Source organism: Paramormyrops kingsleyae, chromosome 10, assembly GCF_048594095.1.
Source record: "Paramormyrops kingsleyae isolate MSU_618 chromosome 10, PKINGS_0.4, whole genome shotgun sequence".
Classification (NCBI taxonomy): domain Eukaryota; kingdom Metazoa; phylum Chordata; class Actinopteri; order Osteoglossiformes; family Mormyridae; genus Paramormyrops; species Paramormyrops kingsleyae.
Genome location: NC_132806.1, coordinates 20,979,344 through 21,000,372, shown reverse-complemented (window position 1 = coordinate 21,000,372; position 21,029 = coordinate 20,979,344). Strand labels below are relative to the sequence as shown.

Sequence of the window (21,029 nt, the reverse complement as noted above, 5' to 3'; positions counted from 1 at the left end):
GAATAAGGAAAGAGATGGGAGTGCTGTGACAGATGACGTAGCCCCCACAACCCCCCAGCTAAACCCCACAGAGCTACTTTGGGAGGAGTTGGAACGAAGAGTAAGAGCAAGGTAGCCAACTAGTGCCCAGAACTTGTGGAAACCCCTTCAGGACTATTGGAGAAGCATTCCAGGTGGCTACATCTAGGTGGTTGGAACAATGCTAGGAGTCTGAAACGTTGTCATCGAAGCAATAAGGGGGCTATTTTAAAGCGTCTAAAATTTGAGAAAATTGTCTGGTGTCAAACACTTAAGATTGACCTTACATCAGGATGACTGTGGTTTGCTACACTTGCCCTTGTGATATCCCTTAGCCAGACTATGCCTACAGAGTGTATGACCTTAGTGTCACGTGGGGAGAAAAAAAGATGTTACACGATGGCATTCCGATGTGAATAAATCAGATTTCTTCATAAATACAGAATAAATTAGACATTTATCCATTCTTTATTTTTCAGCAAAAAATGGCATGGGTCCATTTATATAGTTTACTGCATTTAACATACATAACAGTCATGAGAAAGGGTTCTTTTCTTCTTGACAGTGTGGTTTTAAATATTTAATTTCACTCTAGAGTTTTACTAAGACATAAAATCAGAGCTAACACATGAATTAAAATGGTTATCCTAGTGTGCTTGATGAATTAGTTAAACTGATACATACACGTTTTTGGCAAGCCAGCCACAGATGGAGCGATGAGTCACCATCAGGAAGCAACATGCATCTCTCCAACCATGTGCTGCTTTATCACTCTGCACTCTATCACTTTTTTTTGTTACGTTTCCCACAAATCAAAGGTTCAAAAACTCGTCCTCTAACTTCCATTAACTCAGTTCACTAACTCTAAAGTGGAAAAGAACCGTTACTGGGAACGGCCTTTTTGAAGCACTGCCTCATCTTTCCTTCACATGAATGTTAAACTGAGCACAGTGTATGACCCTGTGCACAAAGAACAGTTTCGACGTGCATGCTGGGATGCACTGCCCCCCAACCCTTTTCCCACCATTAAAACTGTACACCTGAAACAGATAGGCCCACATTCCTGGACATATGCAATATAGGGAGAGAAAAGGTGAAATTTTAGTGCCGACACTGCGTTCAGACTGATCCTGCAATCATTACAAGTGACTCTCTTGACCTTCCCATGCAGACTTGGTGCCGGAGGGTTACAATTATGCATATTTTATAAGACATATGAGGAGACTTTAGTTGCCTTGTGTAATTAAGCACAACCTCAGAGTGGACCAGTTGATTAAAGATGAAAACTGTGTGCTTTAGGATGCAGGCATCTTTTATTGTAGATGTGTAGCCTGGAGGCTGCAGACTCCCTTGGAGATGGACAGTTATTTCCTGTACGACAAACTGCACTGACAGGAAATGACATCAACATGCAAATAGGGACTGACTCATCTACAAATGGGGGAGAACAGAGTACACAGTGGGGAACCCCCCCCCCCCCAAAAAAAGTCACCAACATCCTACTTCATATGGATGACCCAAGCTGATAAACCTGATCTTTGACACAGTTACCATGAACTATACTCCACAGAGAATTGTACCAGCCTCCAAACATGTTTCTTTATTACCAAACCAAAAGACAACGTAATCAAATATTCTGGGAAAAAGTAAAATGCATCATAAAAAAAACCCTCACATTACATTCAGGTAATTTCCACAGTCCACAGCTGCACCAGCAATACAATCTAACCAAGAGGGCTGTCAATGACACCCTCTGTCCTGACACGTCAACTGGGCACTGAATCTGCAACGGCACCTTGACGAGCATTTCTGACTGGGGGAGATGAGAGAAACCACACCGGTAAGACACCAACAGATTTGTCCTTAAGAGAAAGAATCCATCTCACGCAGCCCGTGTTAAGAGCCTTCAGGTAACTTTGGCCACAAGATATAAGATACGTGGCCCTTCACATAAATCTACAGCCGTTCAGCCCAAATACTCAGACACGTGGCACTACCTAAATTCTAGTAAAACACGCAGGGGTTTGCACTTAAATCTGTAGTGTCTGAAACAATCAGCAGGCAATGAATACTGCCTGAGGCGGTTAGAAGCTGTGGTTTATGTGATGGGAGGGGTCAAGTTCCAAAGTTAGTCAGCTGCAGTGCTAAGAAAAGGTAAAACCCCCCCCCTCCCCTTGCTTTTCTTTAAAAAAAAAAAAAACGCCAGTTCTATTCGTTCTGATAGCTGTCAAGGGCGGCCCAGTTCTTGATTGTTCTGTACTGATCTTGAAGGAGACAGTGTGTCACGTCACGCCGCAGCCATCGCTGCTGTGAGGCTGGGTAGAAGACATCCAGGATGTGGGATGGAGTGGGTGACAGAGGGGTGGGAAAAATCGGGGTTTAGGGGAGGGGAGGGGCTCTTTCAGTCTTTCCTCACTTTCTTGTTTCTGGGAGACCTTCTCGGGACATCGTCTTCGTGTTTCTGAAAAGCGGAGAACGGCAGAGCATCAGCGCATGTGCAGGCCAGGGTTTTAGCCGCTGATACAGCCATCAGTTATTTGGAACTCATTGTGAAAGTGTGTTCGGATACTAAAACTAGGAAACGACAAACACCCTAAAGCCCTTGCAAACCAGTTTCCTTATGGACCAACCCTGATCCTTCTCAACGTAAATGACTTCAGCCGTTTATAGAATACGTGAGTCATGAATGCACTCAAGAAGCAGAACAAAATGCCAATAGCTGTAAAACATCTAGCTCCTTGTAAACAGCTGGATGGATCTCACCTCATCAACTTTGTTAGCTTCTTTCTCGTCCTCCTCATCCTCCTCGTCCTCCTCCTCATCCTCCTCTCCAACTCCAGGCTCTGCTGAACTGTCTTCTGCGTCACTCTTCTTCTTGTCCTCAGCTGAGGGGAAGAAGTCATTTTGTTGCATCATTTGCTTAACAGCATGCCTCTTTTTGGTGCCATTGCTCAAATAAACTACATTGCCACTGGCAGCCAATTTACCTCATACACCAGGAGTGGCCAATCTTATCCGCAAAGGGCTGGTGTGAGTGTGGGTTTTTGCTGCAACTCCCTAATTAGATTACTAATTACAGGACTGATTGGCTGAAGAGTCCTCACACCTGGGTTTGAACAGCTGACCTACAGATTATCCCAAAAACCTGCATACACACCGGGCCTTTGTCTTTGTGGATAAGATTGGCCACCCCTGTTTATGGGTCAGTTCAAACATACCAATTCTTTTACAAATTAGGGTAGAAGCCAAGATTAAGTATTGAAATCATTCTGACAAATATCTGGCTGTATCTATATGGCTGCCACTGTAAAATATTGGTGATCATGATCCAGGGTTCAGTATGTCAATGATTAACATTTTTACCCACAATCCCCTTCATGGTTCATTTACAATTTAAATAATGAGAGATTCATTGCCATTATAACATTTCCTAAGAGGAACTGCATACATAAATAGCTAAGAGTAGGAACAGGTTCTTACTTTGATCTTCATCATCATTTCCTTCCTCTTCCTCATCTGCCTTTTCTTCCTCACCCTCTTCCTTCACATCTGGCTGAGGTTCATCAGTCTTCTTATAATCAGCAGGTGATGTCTTCTTCTGATGGGGACATGATGCAAATAGGCAGAAAGGTTTGGACTCGCCTGGGTGAGTCAAAGGTTCTCTGCTACAGGTTCCTCACAAGAGGCCAGTTCCAAATTATACCCTATAGTGGCCATAAAATGGACAGCAAGTAGAAGCAGTAGCTTTTAAATTGGTTATAAAGCACTGAATTTCCTCCAAAATTATATGGATGGTGATGAACTGAAATTTTGCACTGGGATCTCAGAAAACTGAAACCAGTAAGAAAACTGTAGTGCTGTCACAGAGGCAACTAATGTCATTGTGGTTAAAAGCCAACATGACTCACCTTGCCGGAGCAGCAGAAAACGAAGATGAGGACAACAGGCAGACCCACTGTCAGCACATAGATCACCCAGAGCCAAGGCCGCTCCTCTGCGGCGCTCAGCATCTGAGTCACCAGGCCAGGCTGCAAAAACACAAACAAACCTCATCACTGACCCAATCCCACACTGAAGAACCAATAAGACTGTTTAACGATTATCTATTCACACAATCCAGGCTATTCATGACCACTGCATTCCCACTCATCCCAATCCAGCTGTAAAGTTTTGAGAAATATGCCGATTTGCACCTTATCATGGATCACTACTTCCCATGTTTTTGTAGTGAGAGTATGTGTAAGGCAGCCTCTATGGCTGGACAAGGCCCATTCCATCCTGCATGTGATTCCTGGGGACTTCAATCAAGGTGAAACAAAGAGCAGCCTGATGCAGTCCTACAGACTGGGTGCCAAACGATCCAGGCCATCTGGGTTCTCAAAAGCTTTTTGTGTTGCCAACTCAAACCCCGTTTCAGCTAATGGCTGTTTGCTCTACACACCCAGCCACAACTCCATCACAGAGGATTACATTTATGCCGTCAGGATACCTGGTTCTGCCAGTACCAGGCAGTGAGGCAGGTGTGTGGTGGCCAAAAAAAAAAAAACTAAAAGTGTTAATTTCTCACAGCAGAAAAGACTAATACTTGGAAACATGCATATGTTCAACATCTTTGAGTGACCTTCAGCAAATGAAATATCCACAGAGTCTGTCTTCCTGCAGTGAGTGCTGCAGTGAGCTGATAGCGCTAATCCTCAGTCATTTTGGAAGAACACAGGAGCCAACAGGGAGCTACAGCAGCTGTTGTCTGGGGCTTAATTGATGCAGAGTAGCTTCGAGAGGAGCTACATTTTCTGTCCATCAATCAGCCGACTTGTGAGATGGACCAAGAGGAGAAAACCAGGCGCACTTCAATAGGAATTCAGGAGGACTAGTAAGCAAATGCAGTACTGAATTTGACTAAAAACAAACAGAATGTGAGACATGGGGCAAGGAGGAAGAGAGACAAATGGAAGAGTAGAGGGAGCTGTGATTGAGGACTGACCTCAGAAGCACTCTCAGCAGCCTTCTTCAGACCCCACCCATCACTGGCCCAGCGGTCTGCAACATTCCGGTCTGACGTGATGAAGAAGTTGTCAAAGAATATGTCAGAGGACATAGACCAGAGCTCAAGCCCCACAGCGGTGAAGGGGGTCATGCGGAAGGGGTGCAGATCCTCAAAGAAGTCAGGGTTGGAGATCTTCCTGGGTTTCCACACACCCTGGGGAACAAAAAGAAATAAAGTTACCGTTGTGGGCTGGCTGTAGATTACCGGTGCAAGGCTATGCTGCCACTGCACGCGTGGTAGTTACATGGCAGTAGGTAAAGGTGAGAACGGACTTCCTGGGTATATCACCTGATAGTTGGAGTTGTCGATCATTGGAGGTTTCCACTTGCCCTTGTAGCTTGGGTTTTCGATCATGGGTCGCTCCCAAGTGCCGCAACCGGGTGCAGACTCACACTTGGGGTTGGGGATCTGCGGGGCCTCCCATTCTCCATCCATTTCCTCATCCCTGGAGAGAGGAGGTTATGCACGTCACACGTGTCAGACGTGTTGGTGGTACGCTACGCAGCGTTAAGATCGATAGCCTTACAGCGGACATGCCAAAGGCAAAAATTTTCAGCCGAAAGCTCAGAAGGGACAGTTACCAGTCCTCAGGCATGACTGCATCTGGGTCAGGTATATATGCTGGCTCATCGTCCAGCCAGCCATCTGGCTTCACAGCGTCCTCATCTGGGATCTTAGCTGGGGCTTCCTCATCCCTATGGGTGCAGACATGGACACTTGCAGAAGCACACTACTCATTTCTGTATGACCAATCAGGTGCAGGCACAGACAGGATACACACCAGTCGTCAGGCTTGACTGCATCCGGGTCCTGGATTTTGGGTCTCTCATCCCAGTCTTCAGGTTTGTGGTCATCTGGGTCCTCAATCTCAGCTGTGGGGTTGACTGCTGGGGTCATGTCATTCAGAAGGTTCCCACTGTTAATTACCAGCTGGTCCACCAGGATCTCAAAGCTGTTGTCGGGGTTCAGTACTGTGTAAAGAAGCATCAATTATGAGTCAGATCACGCAACATTCTTAATATCAAGTGTGCCAATGGATTTGTATGCATTGTGAGCAGAACTAGGTGTAGCAGAGGGGGTTACCCAAGGTGTACAGGTGGGTCTTCTTGTCCGTGTAGTAGGTACGCAAATCTGCATCTGGCTTCTTGGCGTGTTTTTCCTCAAATTCGCCGGTTTTGGGGTTTTTATGACGGAAGATGAAGTGAAGCTTATAGTCCTCACCACACTTGTCTGGCCCGAACATTATCGTATAAGGGGTCTTGTCTACAAATTGGTCCTGCGAAATAAATATTTAAGGTCAAAGATCCTGCAAGTTGATTGCTTGGTCCATGTGGGTCATTAACCGAGTCATTCCCACAGCCTCATAAAACTGTAGCATTAGGGAGTAACCCTGCCATCACATTGTTACGAATGTGCAGTCGAATCAATTTAAGTTCAGCCCATTCTGACTTTTCAGGGTTTCATAGCACAGCTAAATTTAGCAAAAGGTCATGGAGAGGTTAGGGATGCATTACATCCTTCCACAGCCACCTCCCGCCCTTTCGCCAATAACGTTAGGACTGCAAACTCATAGCCAGACCGCCCTGTTACCACCAAACAACTTAATTAGTTTCAAATAGGATATGAGTTTTAGGATGCATAGAACACAGCTGTCCACGTAGCCTTTCAGGCTTACTAAATATAAAGCCGGGGGCCGGGGGCTGCAGACTCACCAGGTCAAGGTCAGGAGTTTGAGAAAGCAGCTTCACATAGGCGCCCCCACAGTCTATACCTGTCTGGAAGTTCACTTCATACCTGGACAAGGGGGAAAAGAAAGTTAGTACTACACAGAACTCACAATGCACATTTCAGTGGCTAAAGTTTTTGCTGCTGTAGCAAAAGCTAATAAAAAGGCGTGAAGTCATTCTAACAATGGGAGATGAAAACTGACTAGACTGAACTGTAAGGGTGTATTCGCACTTGGCACAGTTGCCTTGTACCACGTAAAAAATATATATATTTCTGTATTTTACCAAATATGAACAAATTTGTGTGTGTTGCATCCAGTTGTTCCTAGATACTGTTGTAAATTTCCAGCAAATACTGTACCTCTGCCCTAGACCAAAATCACCCCTTTGCTGATAGTTTTTTTTCCCCCCCTTCCTAATCAGGGCTTTAGATAACGGGCATGAAATCTGGCCAGCTTAGCGGAGCGTGGTACATGCTACCGTGTTGGAAATCATGGAAGCGAGAAGCACTGAAGTGGCGGTGAAGAAAGGGACAGCTCAACGGCCACATCATCTTTTAAAAGAGGAGATTCCATGCTTAAACGAGATACAAAATGAGGGTGGTGTGGCGGTAATTTTTGCAGTTCAAAGTCCAACACATTTATTAAACATAAGGAAAAGCCGGCGTCTGGACAGATTTTTACACCTGCTCTCTAAAGCCCTTAACATATAACATATACTAAAATGAACAGTAAAGTGTACAGAGGACAACATACATAAGGGACAGATGGAAACATGATACAAATCCAAAGGGCAGCTATAGGAACAGTACTTACTGCACAATGACTGGCTTGGTATCGAAGACAAAGGGCCTCAGCATTGGAGAAGAAATGGCATGGTGCTTCGCACGGGACTTTAGCACCAAACCCTTATCTCCAGGGAGACGGCTGTCAACCATTTCCTCCACTGCCCATTTTCCTGGAGGAAGCAACATTAACCATCATGGTCTACGGCAGTGACATAAACCAGATTCCAACATAAGCATGTAGAAACAGCACGAGTTACAGGGTTTTAGGATGGACTCATGGAACTGGAGCCAAGTGAATTGCTTACCGTCATACTTAGCGATCTCCTCATCAATGCCATCCTTCTTCGCTTTGGACAACACCCAACTGAAAGAGTAAAAATCTCACTAAGGCATTTCAGAATAAGGGAACCGTCTTTATTCATAGACTCTGCGCACTGAAAACAGACCATGTTAGACCAATAAAAAGTGACCAAAAAAGGCAGCTGTCACATCAGTTATATGGAGCACTGGCCCCAAAGGTTGTTAAGCCATCTTGTTTTCTTAAAGCCAGTTAGCTGACTGTTCTCTGTGAAACGTTTATCAACAAGAACAGCTAGATATTTCATCAGGGAAATGCAGGCTATGCACTGAGCTCAAGGGTATAACAGCAGGGCCCGACTTTGAAGTTGAACCGAAAACAATTACGTCACAAATTCACGTCTTTATCCAATATGTAGCTGCTGCGGACCATTAGTTATTTTACAAAAACATAAAAATTTCCTTAAGGAATTGGAAACGGCATCATTAACATGTATTTCAGAAAATATTTTACAGAGTTTAGAGTGCAAACTTGTCAATACATTGAAATTCAAATATAAAATTCATAAAATGGATGAGTCATGAAATTTTTGTTGACAATTAGTAGTCATACAAATAACAGCAAGTAATGATTTGTTTTTTTTTCCCCTGCTAATTTTATAACAGTATTATAGTGTTAGTCTAATCATCGTTTAATAAAACACATACATGTTATGAAGAAAAGCTATAAGCATTGAACCATAAATAAAAAAAATGCATTTTTGTTTGCCTTTTAAGCGTGGGAAACAAACTGTACAGGGCTAATGTGACAAATTAGTTAAGTGCTTTGAGAAAAACAGTTGGTGTTACTACCCAATCCGTTCCACCTGTCCGATTTGTACCACACACATACACCACATTAATGTACCACAACACATCCATGTAAAGCGCCTTGGGACGACTGCTGTGAAAGGCGCTGTACAAAAATAAATTGAACGTCATATTTCCTGGCACCGCCCAATCCGTTCATCCTGCCATTTTGCAGCAAACTATATTGTTTATATTAGCAGCAAACTAAGCTGGATACCTTGTCTGAATGAAGGAATCCAAGCTAAATGTAAGTGAACGAGTCTATTTAAGAAATAGAAGTCTGTTTAAACTGGGGTACCGTAAATCTCACAAGTTATCCAGCTAACGAAGAAATCCAGCTTTGTGAATCGTGATACAGCCCCTTGGTGTTAATGATTCCACTGACAGGAAAAAAAAAATCTGATTTCTTTGATTGCCGTTTTAAGTTTTCACTTTGGCTGTCTATTTCCAGTTTTTGGATTAACACTATTACAGAAATAGCCCATATCTGAAATGTTTGTATTTCCATCAGTTGAAATTGAAAACGACATGGAATTCTGGTATAGTTATGGCTTTGGGTCACTTGGAACCGAAATATGAAGTTCGGAATTTGTTTCAGCCATATTTATATCACTCCAAATCAGTATTTCTTGTTTGTCCTATTGGCATAATCTACTGACTGATGCAGCATATATAGTGGAAGCTGTCAGGGACAAATGAGCGCTAACCAAACATTAAATGGTACAAAACATATGGAGATACTGACAGAAATATGACATTTCTGTTTCATACAGCTGAATGGAAATGATTTTAGCGATTATGTGAAATAATCACGGTCAGCTCAAATAATCGTGATCAGGTGATTATGTATTAACCCCAAAAGGCTTTAATGTAAATATGAAAATATTTGCAATCAGACAATTGATCATAAATAAAAAGGAAATCATAGAGCGATCAACACTTATAAAGGCTGGTGGAATCTCACCTGTCCAGTGTTCCCTTGTTAAAAGATTCTGCAAAATAGTGATCTCCCATGGGTTCTGGAGGTTTGTAGACCACCTGGAGAGATTTGATACTTAACTTTAATTCCATTTGGACTTTTTAAAAATACACCATACACAGAAAGAAAAAAGGACAAGGAATTCATTTAAGACAAAACAACATTTATATTCTGAACAAAAGACACTGCCAGGTAAGATTACTAACAATTTCAGAACCATCAGAGGTGGATAGTTCAGGTCCAGAAAGTAAAAATCCAGACCAAGATATTGTTTCAACCAACCAACTGAGTACTCTGTGACCTACTCTTTATACTTAACTGGTTGGTTGAAACAAAAGTGGACCTGAACTATCCACCTCTGAGAAGAATTTAATAAACACACACATATTGCATGTGATGTATGGAAAAAAAGCAAAGAAACCTGGCATTAATGAAAGCCCACAGTTCCCCTAACTCAGGGGTGGGCAATCTTATCTGCAAAGGGCCAGTGAGTATGCAGGTTTTAAGGATAACCATTAGGTCAGCTGTTCAAACCCAGGTGTGAGGACTCTTCAGCCAATTAGTCCTCTAATTAGCGACCTAATTAGGGAGTTGTAGCGAAGATTTGCATACACACCGGCCCTTTGGGGAAAAAATTGCCCACCCCTGCCCTAACTCTTCAAACCCAGCAAGTTAGGTAAAAACATGGAGTATGGTTAACCAAAGACTAACCTTTGGCAGAGCAGGTGGGGGAGGGGTCTTCTCCCCATCATCATCATCTCCCTCATCTTCCCCTTCTCCTACAGCATCCAACTCATCCTCCACATTGATGTCATCATCCCCTTCGTCTTCTGCCTGTGCCAGCCACACAACACCACTTAGGGCTAAAAGCAGAAGACTCAGCCTCCAGTTGAGCGTCATGATCTGCAGAAAGAGGGAAATCAAGCAGGAGAACAATTGGGAGAATAGCCAGGGACAACATGGCCAGGAAAGAGAACTAAGGCTTATGCTAAAAGATTAATGAGATATTTTGAAGGAGGAGCACATACAGAGGACAATTGTGGACTCAGTCTGTGTACTTTTAATATGATATTTCATAAGTGTCAGAGTTGTTGCAAGGAGCCACAAGTTAGAAGTGAAAAGATATAACTGGGTAAGGCGTTGAAGTGTGTTAAAAGGCTGTTCAACAATTAACCGACTCCCCTTGACCAGAATGCAAGAATAAACCAAAGTGACTGCACTACTACCACTAAATCCTCCCCCATAATGACTTCCAGCCTCCATCCCACCCCCCAGCCTCAATGCAAGCAATGGCTGACAATCATCACCATGGCAGCACGGGCCTTAGATTTGCAGCCTAAGCCTGTTTCACTAATGAGATTAAAGTCTAACAACATTTACGCGCACACTCAAACATATTACATACCACCCATATGTCAACATGTCGGACATATGCCTCTCTAATATCAACCACAACCCAATGACGTGCATCTGCGCACACACTGACAACTGTGTGCATCTGCTTGGTCACTGTAAACAGACAAACTCTATGCCTGAAACTCCTATTATGCCATTACTGCCTGCTGTGCTTCATCTCTAGCACATTCTCAATAACAACTATATGCTTAAAAGCACCAGCAGGACAAATTTTCATTTAAGAGGAATAGAGCTGTAATATCTGGAGTACAGTGTGCATGTGTTTCAGTATTATAAATGCAATATTTCCATTGATATTCTTACACACTAAATCCCAGAATCTGGCTGAAGATCTGAGCTAGACAGGGCATGTCTGTCCTGCCTCCACACGCTCCACCCAAGTGATCACACCCAGACAGTAGGCTCCAGTCAGTATTGTTCCTGCCTATCCTGCTATGAATGAGACACCGCCTTGGGACAACCTACTAAAGGCCATGTACTTAAATTTCTCACAGACTACACAGCAGTGTATGTGTACACTTCACTGTGACAGGCAGCCTCCCGTGTCCAAATCTGGATAAGAGCCCCAATAACTGATTTTGCTTTCAAAGACAGCTCTGTACCATATTTTCCCATGTTTGGTGTTGATGTTGCCCAGTTTGAAACGCTCACATCACTTTGGGCTACAAATTAAAAGGTCCTGTCAATAAGGACTGCCACATTTGGTACTTCAATTTCAACAATAGATTTTTACATAAAATGTTTAGTTAAAGCTGTTACACTAGGTATTTAATGATGCATTTTAGACTAAACACTTTAGTCAAGGGCACAACAAGTATTCCCCATCATGAGCACTTGCAACTACAACAGCAATTAGACCCCTAATAGGCAAAAAAGCAGGTAACTGTGTGCATTTGTGACTTGAATGGCCTGATTTTTTGGGTAACAGGAAAGACTGGATGGATCAGTGCAGATCTACTGAAGCAAATCAATGATGGATGCATTCCCTTATCTGATCTAACATCCATAGCCATCTTCTGTCTGCCTAACAAAATACAGTACAAATAAATGAATTACAAATACAACCATAACGTATCCCTACATGACAGAACACAGCAGACTGTAATTTCTTTAAATCACTATTACATCTGTACGAAACCAGAGCATCTACGAAATTAAAAATGGGAGTAAACCTTTTATTAAGGATTAGGTGCAGTCAGGCTACATAATGCAAGTCATGGAGTTGAGGTTACATCCCGGTCCTTAGTGAAAAGAATTAACAGACAATCACGTTCAATGTTTGCAGTTCATCATCAGCAAGAATCCAGCAACCCTACATAAAGCCTTCGCAAAATAAGTAAATAAGCAAGCAACCGTACGAGAAATTAGAAGGTAATAAGCAGCACGATTGCGCCCACGGACGAGACTAGGCGTGACGGCAGTACTTCCGTCCAAACAGTGGGAGCGCTGCGGAATTAATGCTACCGAAAACGCCTCATAAGTACCTTTGAAAGGCTGTGTTGGTGTCGTTATACGGAAGAGACGGGGACAAGGAAACTGCTGAAAAATCATGAAACCATCAACAAGTGATAAAAGTGTCATGAGAGGCGTCCGATGACGCAAGGAAGCCGCGCAGGCGGGCGGCGGCTCGGCCCACACCTCGCGCGAGCGCCGGCCGCTTCGGTCCGCCCTCTGCTAGTAGTAAACGCGGCCTGGAAAGCATGTCTTACAATGGAGGCGGGGAGTCACGGGCACATTAGTGTTCATAACTAGCCAGATGTCCCGTCCGGGGATTAAAATGCCTAAATTAATCCACTACAGGAGCAGCGTGCCACACCCCCAAGGTGCTACTAGCGCTTGGAGCAAACCCGCCGATGTAGCTGAAAACACGATTAAACCACACGCACTGCTGGGAAATATTTTTGGAGAAAAAAGAAGCAACTAACGCAGCAAGCGACGTTGCTGGCTATTTCACCACACGCTGGTCTGCAAGAATAGTTCACCGAATAACTTTCTGGTCTATAGACACTTTAAATGTAATATCCGCAGTACATTTACTCAACTATTCCTTAGTAAAAGTTTAAATAAAATGTGGGCCATTATTCGGCATTCGTGATGTGTGCTTATAAATCAAACTGTGTACTTTTTTACAATGCTATGTACAGAAGTTTAATGAAATAGCTTTTAATGGCTTCATTCATAAATAATCGCTTTTCATATATGAAAGGATACAATCCCCAGTCCTTATTACTGTGAAAAGTTCCAAGTGGATAACTGTGTGTACAGTCTTCTTACTTCTGACATACTGAATACAAACTGCCAGAAAGCTAAAAACGTGCCTTTCGTTTTCGATAAGAAGGCATGCTAAGTTAAAAGAGCCGCTAAAAAGCTAGGCCGCATTAAGGATGAGGCGACAGGCGGAAGAATCTTGGCAAAGTCGCCCATTAACTAGTCTGCTAACTAGACCCTGGCTGGTTTCGTCGCACAGGGCACGACGCAACAAGGACTACAAGGTTATATAAAGTCGCAAACCATAACATTTGGTTTGAAAAAGGAAACTAAAATAAACCAGAATACCATGCCCCATCGGGGCGACCAATTTGACCTGACATCCTAGCATTTAGCTACTACTGCTGACAAGCCTGCGTCCACGCAGCCATGCAGAATATACTCAACATTATATTTTCGCTCTTGCTGATTTATAAGCATAAAAACAAATTTGCATGAAATAGACCCCTCGGGAAAAATAATATACTTTTTATCTCTTCTAAACAGGTGCAATTTTTAGTTTTACGCCTTCACTTACCTCCTATTTCCCGATGTAACCACCTGGAACTACTGCCAGATCACGTGTGACGACGACCAGCACTGACACCATAGCCCCACCTCCCGCAGCTACTAATAGGCCACTGTCTAACACTGTGGCCGCCTTTTGGAAATTGTAAAAGTCTGGTAGGTTATCCGATCTGCCAATCACAACAAGCGCCTAGCCTCCGACCCCAAACTCGTGGATGAGGCCGATTGGTTCAGGAGTAGCAGGAAGCAAACATTGATTGGATCATGAAAAACCTGTGGTGCAATTAGAGGAAAACTGGGGGTATACTTATGTCGGTATTTCAATTACTGAGGCAATGCATTAACTAAAAAGTGAAGAGTAATGTTTAAATTTCTATGTTTCCGCAGCGAAGAACCTGTAATATGCAGGATAAGTAGATAGGCGACTCTAAGCCTTTTTCCTCGGGGGTACAAGATGAGAGCGCTCAACCACTCTTTCACCCAGATAGATAAATTCGTGAAAAACTTGAAATACATCCACAATAAATCATTATTACGCATTGATATGACTAACACAAGGCAAATATAACTGTATAATTTAATTTTATTTAACTTAATATTTTCAAATAGGATTTTAATCGGAAGAGCAGGGAGTGCAATTGCACCTCCGGTAAAATCGCCTTTGTGATCTGTGTTATAATATTTCAAACATTAGCTTGTTTGAGTAGGATAATGTGACAGTGATGATAGATAGATAGATAGATAGAACTGGAAATGCCAGAGTAGGGTCATGTCAGTGACCGAGTCAAATCTGTAGAAAAGATTAATCTCTTAAACCTGTTCTAGTTTCCTTGCACCGCCAGGATACTCAGCTGTTTGTAGTCAGTGACGTTCTTACGCTGCGGTTTACGTTCCACCTTGGCCCTGCAATACTTCTGTCAGACTCTAGGAGTCCCTAATATACTTCGTGCTCTGTTGCAGCAATAGTCCATGGATGACAATTGTTCTGGACCGATGTACTGGTTTTTCTTTCTCCACCATTCTATACTGTAATATTATAGGTATGCACACTTTCAATGCTATTGCAGTACAAATTAGTATGTTGATGAGTTTCCAGTTGAGAATTAGATGGGCTGAGATCTTCACCAACTTCACCGTCTGCTTGACAGGAAGTCTAGGAACCCATTTGCAGATTGAGTTACTTGAGTTTTCCCACCAGCTCACCTGGCTCAGCTGAAGTTGAGGAATATCATTGTGGCCTAGGTGGTCCTCTTATCCAGATGTTCAAGGGGAAAAATGTTCTTTAGCCTAAGAACACATAGGCGCCCACACAGACAGTGTGGTCATTCAAACCCACAACAATGCTAACTGCGGAGCCACCGTGCAATTTACTGGTAATGGCACATACCTTAATGCTTAATGCCAGTTATATAGTGGTGCTGTTTACTGTGAACATTCTTGAAAAGGCCTTAGCCATTTAATCATTTGCTGATGGAAAACCTCTCAAACAACATCAGCACACTGAGCTCCGCACTGTAACTGTACAGCTAACATCGTCGTAATATTAGTGTGTCTGCTAATATCATGGCATGGTATTATGTAGATTAGTTGAGAATGCCTAGAATCCACATTTTATTCATGTTATGGTTTTAAAAAATAGAATTAATCCAATTAGCTGATACAATACTACAACATAACTATGTTTACTTAAGGCTGCTGTACTTTTCTGATCTATTAAAGGCCATTTATTTGTACCTCTCTTCAACTAACCAATAAACCCCAAACAATAGATTATTACAATAATTAAGGTTTTATTACAATTCACAGATTTAATAGATGGCTACATTAAATAGTTGATCTAAATTACTGTATATACTGTATGGATATATATGATTATAGATATAACTGTAGTTTTATATATCCATGTATGACAACAAGCATGATTATAATAGTCTATTCCAGTGCAACTGAGAAGAAGAGGTTTGCCTGCATGACGAGACAGCAAACTAGGACTTGCTGTTTATCTTATGGCCTGCACACCAGCACTGTCACATTCAGGCACCTGCCGATCGTCACCTTCAGTTTACCTTCAGGTGGAACTGGCCAAGCTCACTCCCTGAAAGCCTCACACTCACAGACATCCACACTCTATAAAAAAAAAAAAATCAAGTCAAATTTTCTGATTTTATTTACCATGTACAATTTGAAAAATGAAAAGAAAAAAATAAACATTTTCTTTGGATACAAGGAGAAGCAATGTAGCATTGAGATCTAACACTTTTGGAATTTTCACATGATTATATAACCAAAATGATTTCCAAAGCAAGGTTGGTCTTCTGTAATAATAACTGCTGTCCAACTGCAACTTAATTTTAGAACATACCTGTAGCTATTCCCTACTGCCAAAGGCCCCCACATGAGAGTGATTAATAGGCGTTTGTTTCCACCCTGTAAAGTGTCAGGGGAACTCCATGTAAACTGGAAAGACGTCCATGAACAAATGTTATTATGCACGGACAAGCGTTTCAGGTAGGACAGTGTTACAGTGGCAGGGCTGCTGAACTGAAAATAGCAGTTATTTGTGTGACAGGCAGCTGTGGTGAGCACATCGCTGTTGCTTTTGGCCTTCAGTTCATCTCCTGCATCAGCTGAGCATGTTGCACCAAAAAGGCCTCTTTTGCGATGAGGCAAGGAGGGGAACGAGGGGAGTCGACACTGCATCAGAGGAACCTGGCCTTAAATCTCCACCTACATTAGCCAAACCCCTTCCAGTTTCCTGTTACCGAGAAAATACAGCCTGCACGTCTCGTCATCTAATTTTAGGTATTCCATCAGGAAAGGTCAAACGCCGACAGATCTCTGGTCATAATAAAATAAAAGCCCCAAAATCCCAAAATAACACCGTATTCTATTTCTCACCAGAATTATTATTATTGCACTAAAAAATGTACTTTTGAGCACCTGGTAGGATAGAGAGCATGGTGCACTCAGAAGAGGTGTATAGAGGAAGAAAAATAATCCACCACGGGGAAGAAAGCACCCCATAACCTGAATAAGCTGCTTTATGGCATTGCTGTGGGCTGAGAAACAGGCATCGGCCATGTTGTCCACTGGCCAAAGACTCAGTGGGTTGCGTGTCACTATCTCATCCACACTACCCCAGCCTCCCGTTGCTAGGCCATAAGCATCCTTCGAACAAGGATCTGTTGCCATGAGGGAACCGGTGGCATAAAAACACAGCAGTGGCCAATAGGTCACCTTAAAAGCCAAGAGATGCCTTTATCCCCCCAAGTTGAAATTGCTTTTATTTGCTTCTGACAGATCCATGACGACCTGCAAAGCTTAGGTTTAAACCTAAACGTTTTACAAGTGAGCATTGAAAGCATTTCCTGCAGGTACAACAAACATCTGAAGGCTCCCACTGCTGTAGTAGAGCTTGCCATAACTTTATTAAAGTTCTTCCATTGATCTTCCCAGCTTAGAAAAACCCCTTAAAGGCTAAATAACAATGTCACTCCAGTGGCCTCACAGTCAGACCCAGGATCCAGGATCCGCGCAACCTCACTAATGCCGTTTCCATACCACAAGTGGAAGTGAGCGTTCCCACGTCTTCCCCAGCTTGTGGCAGTGTTAGCGTGTAATTATGAAGACTCCACCATCTTTCCCCGCTGACCTCACTCAGTGGGCAGACAGTCATCACAAGTGATTCCACCCACTGCTGGGGAGACCAGGCAGCTACGGCATTAACAGGCACCAGGGAAGCAACTGCAGAAACTCTACCAGCCGCTTTTAGCCTGTATGACTGTGCGCCCTGTGACTGTTTTCAGCTCAGCCCTGCACCTGGGGACACAAACATCCAGCGTAGCAGAATGTTCCATTTATGCATTTAGATCCCACACTGTTGGCAGAGTGCACTGAATTCATGACAACAGTAACAATGCAGATAGTGACAACCAGTTACAAAGATAAGTATTTCCTTTACTTTTCCTGCTCTGGAGGAAAAATACAGGACTCTAAACAGACTGATCTGAATTATCCTCCAGTGTTTGGATTTTGCAGGAATATCCCCTTAGCTTCATGCTGTATTAAGGCAAACTGCTAGCTGATGGAACACAGCATTCCCACAAATATGACTCAAAACCCACTAACCATGATGCTCTCAAGCAGAATGATTAGAAATGGCCCCAATATCCACCTGAATGGAGCCTTGTTTCCACAGCACTAGTTGAACATTCCTCCAGATTCGGGGGTTTTCAACTTCTCTTGAATAAGGGACCCCAAAATGGGCTGGGCACCCCCAACCATGAATGAGTGATAACACAAGTAAAGACTGGGGCTGGGGGACGTTAATATTTGTTTCTCGGGGGTGAATCTCCTTGAATATTCTTCATGTTGCGTAAACCAGACCCCCTGCAGCTCCTCAACCAGGGGGTCACGTGCACCAAGTTGAAAACCCCGGCTCTAGACTTGCTTTGCAATGACAATTAAGTATACTGTATGCATCTACATACATACACACATATTCAGACATGATTATAATCTATGTGTTCCCCTACATATATATATCTGCCCATGTATGTTCAGTCATAAATATCCAATACAATTTGGCAAAGGAAAATCAGAGCATTAAACCGAAATTATGTAATTTACCAATTTGACCTTCAGGGATGGTGCACTGTGTGTGGTCACTGAGTATACCTGTAGTGAATCTGTCCATTCCAAAGCAGCATTTCATTTTAATTAATTTATTTAAAGGGCAACATGATCCAGCAAGCCCAAAAACAATCACCAGTGTAATTACAAGAAGTCAAACATAAAGGTATTTACACATAAGGTCTACAGAGTACTAATCTGTCCTCTCTGCCATGGCCTCCTGTGTCCGGCAGGTTCTCCATGAAGTTGGTTGTTCTTAATTCGGCCTGCTACACCAGCTCCTTGCCAGCAGGTGGAGCCCTTGGACCGCACCAGAGAAATGGCTCCTGAAGCTCAGTTTGATCAGCCACGAAGGGCCCGTCCATCAATGTGCACTCTGGGGGGGATTCGAGAGGTACTGCCAATGGGCACTGCTCATTCAGCCTTTTTGATGAAGATCTGAAACACAATGACAGATTATGGTCAGGCTTCCAGTGCTAATTAAGACTTCTAAATAACCATCAAGCGTGAATGTGCATGCATGTGTCTGAATTGTGAGGGACCGGCATCCTATCCAAAGTGTCGCTAGCGCTGGACCCTTTCATGTCTGGTAATAAAAAGACGGATGGATATACAGTTGGATGAAAATGAAAACTCAGATTTCATCACACAATAAAACACTGCTAAACGCACAAGTCGTCACGTTTTTACATGAAGGGCATTACGGTCATTCCGGTTATGCTAAGAATTTCTGCTGCTGCACACAGTAAACCAGTTGTGAGAATGTCACCGGGCAAACAACACAAGCCAACGGCTACGGAGCATTTCGCTTTACGTGTCACTATTAGGGCTTGGCTTTCCGGTCTCCAAGCTCACTTCACGGAGGGAATTGACAACACAGTCTCTGCTTCAAAATGGTATTTTGACACAATACTCTGGTTTATTGTGACAGCTGGCTGGATGCATATCCTGTAAAATGAACTCCTGGTCATACCTCACTGAGGATGACCCAGACAGGCGAATCGGTCGTCACAGACAGTCGGAGGGCCTCCAGTGGTCCAAAAGCAGGATCCACTTCTCCTTCTGCAATGCCATTCTGAAATGCGCCTAAAGGAAAAAGATCAGGACGCTAGTATTAGATGCACTCATACACAGACATATTTCAATGTCTTTGTGAGGATTTCCTTTTCATCCACATGCGAAACCTCAGATTCCAACAGAGCTAAATCACATGCGTTCTTCAACAGTCACAATCCTAAAGGGGTCGTTTTTTTTTTTCAGAATTAGTCCCCGCAAAGACAGCTAGACATATATACACGTCTCCCACTGTCAACCCATTCAGAAACATGCTGGAAATATTGATTATAGTAAATGCTGTCCAAACATAACCTGATTATCTACACCATGATGGCAGCAGTTCAGTGTATTGGCTGAAAGGTATCTACTCTATATTTATTTATTTATTAGATGCTTCCATCCAAAGTGATGTACATTTGAGAAAGCTGGGTCAGATATTTCCTGGAGCAACTGGGGTCAAGGGCCTCACTCAAGGGCCCAATGGAGTAGTCGCTCTGCTGATCCCGGCATTTGAACCACCAACCTTACCATCACTAGCACAGGGTTCTATGCCACCGACCCATACATTTCACAGTAATGATACCCTTAAGCTGACTGCAGTTATGCTGCGTTACCATGCAGTGCTACAGGCTAAGTGCTGCACGCATCTGTCCAACATAACAGGAAGAAGCGTCCTGAGGGATGGTAAGACTTGATTCTGCACGCGATCGGAGCTGCGCTAACAGAATATAGCACACACTCCATAATGCAGAAGGGAGGCACCATTTTAAAAAATGTTATTAGCTGCTTCATGAGGCCTTCCCCTATGAGAGCACTCAACGCCAGCGTTCAGGCGCTTCGTACGGACATGGAGAGGCTGAGGATAGAGACAGATGAGCTTGAACCCCTGACCGTCACATATTAGAGGAAGTGAAGTATCAACAATCCCATGCGCTATAAAGTGTGAGTAATGTTAAATAAGATGAGGACCTGTTTTGGGCACATTCTGCTGATGACAGGCGGAACAGAGGCCAAGATGCAGCCCACAGCCCCCCTATCCCCACGAGGGCAGCTAGCATGTCGGTGAAAAAAATTCACCCGTACAAAAAAAACTTATGGTCAAAACACGAGGTGGGGGCACTGCTACTGTGCGTACTACATTTAACTGAGACTGACAAGTTGTGTAACTAGTCGTCTTACTTAAAGTGGAGCTAAAGGAAATAAATGCAGGCTGCTCCCACTTAAGATTATCGCCTAGTTGAATAAATGTAAACATGAGGCATAAGATATGGTATTATAATCAGGAAGACGCAGTGCTTTCATTGGTTTACTGTTTAGGGAGTATAAAAAAATGGACCAGTGAATGTTTGACAGAGGAGTCTAATATTCATAGATACTGTACAAAAGCGTACTACTGCCAGGCACTTATTGATCTGGAGGAGAGCACTTATAAATTATGAGCTCCTC

The 21,029-nt window shown here is 43.2% G+C and overlaps 2 protein-coding genes across 3 annotated transcripts in view; both read right to left on the bottom strand.

Moving 5' to 3' along the window:
• Positions 1–463: 463 nt before the first annotated feature.
• On the bottom strand, positions 464–14,017 carry canx (calnexin). 2 transcript variants are annotated; one of them, XM_023843010.2, is made up of 15 exons: positions 13,906–14,017; positions 10,416–10,607; positions 9,690–9,763; positions 7,885–7,943; positions 7,608–7,749; positions 6,778–6,859; positions 6,149–6,341; positions 5,847–6,036; positions 5,647–5,760; positions 5,354–5,510; positions 5,003–5,218; positions 3,927–4,046; positions 3,499–3,616; positions 2,782–2,903; positions 464–2,479 (listed from the first exon to the last, which is right to left on the bottom strand). In XM_023843010.2, exons 2-15 carry the CDS (start codon positions 10,602–10,604, stop codon positions 2,420–2,422), a joined length of 1,836 nt encoding a protein of 611 aa, XP_023698778.1. In that variant the 5' UTR covers positions 10,605–10,607; positions 13,906–14,017; the 3' UTR covers positions 464–2,419. The 2 variants fall into 2 exon arrangements, with proteins under 2 accessions (XP_023698778.1, XP_023698779.1); XM_023843011.2 differs by having other exon boundaries at positions 3,499–3,613.
• A 2,027-nt stretch (positions 14,018–16,044) lies between these two features.
• mgat4b (alpha-1,3-mannosyl-glycoprotein 4-beta-N-acetylglucosaminyltransferase B) overlaps positions 16,045–21,029 on the bottom strand; it is a 71,071-nt gene continuing 66,086 nt past the window's right edge. The window contains exons 14-15 of the mRNA XM_023842975.2: positions 19,501–19,613; positions 16,045–18,965 (exon numbers count right to left, since the gene is read on the bottom strand). Of these exons, the coding sequence (XP_023698743.1) occupies positions 18,942–18,965; positions 19,501–19,613 (137 nt within the window). The 3' untranslated portion in view covers positions 16,045–18,941. The remainder of the gene's footprint in view (positions 18,966–19,500; positions 19,614–21,029) is intronic.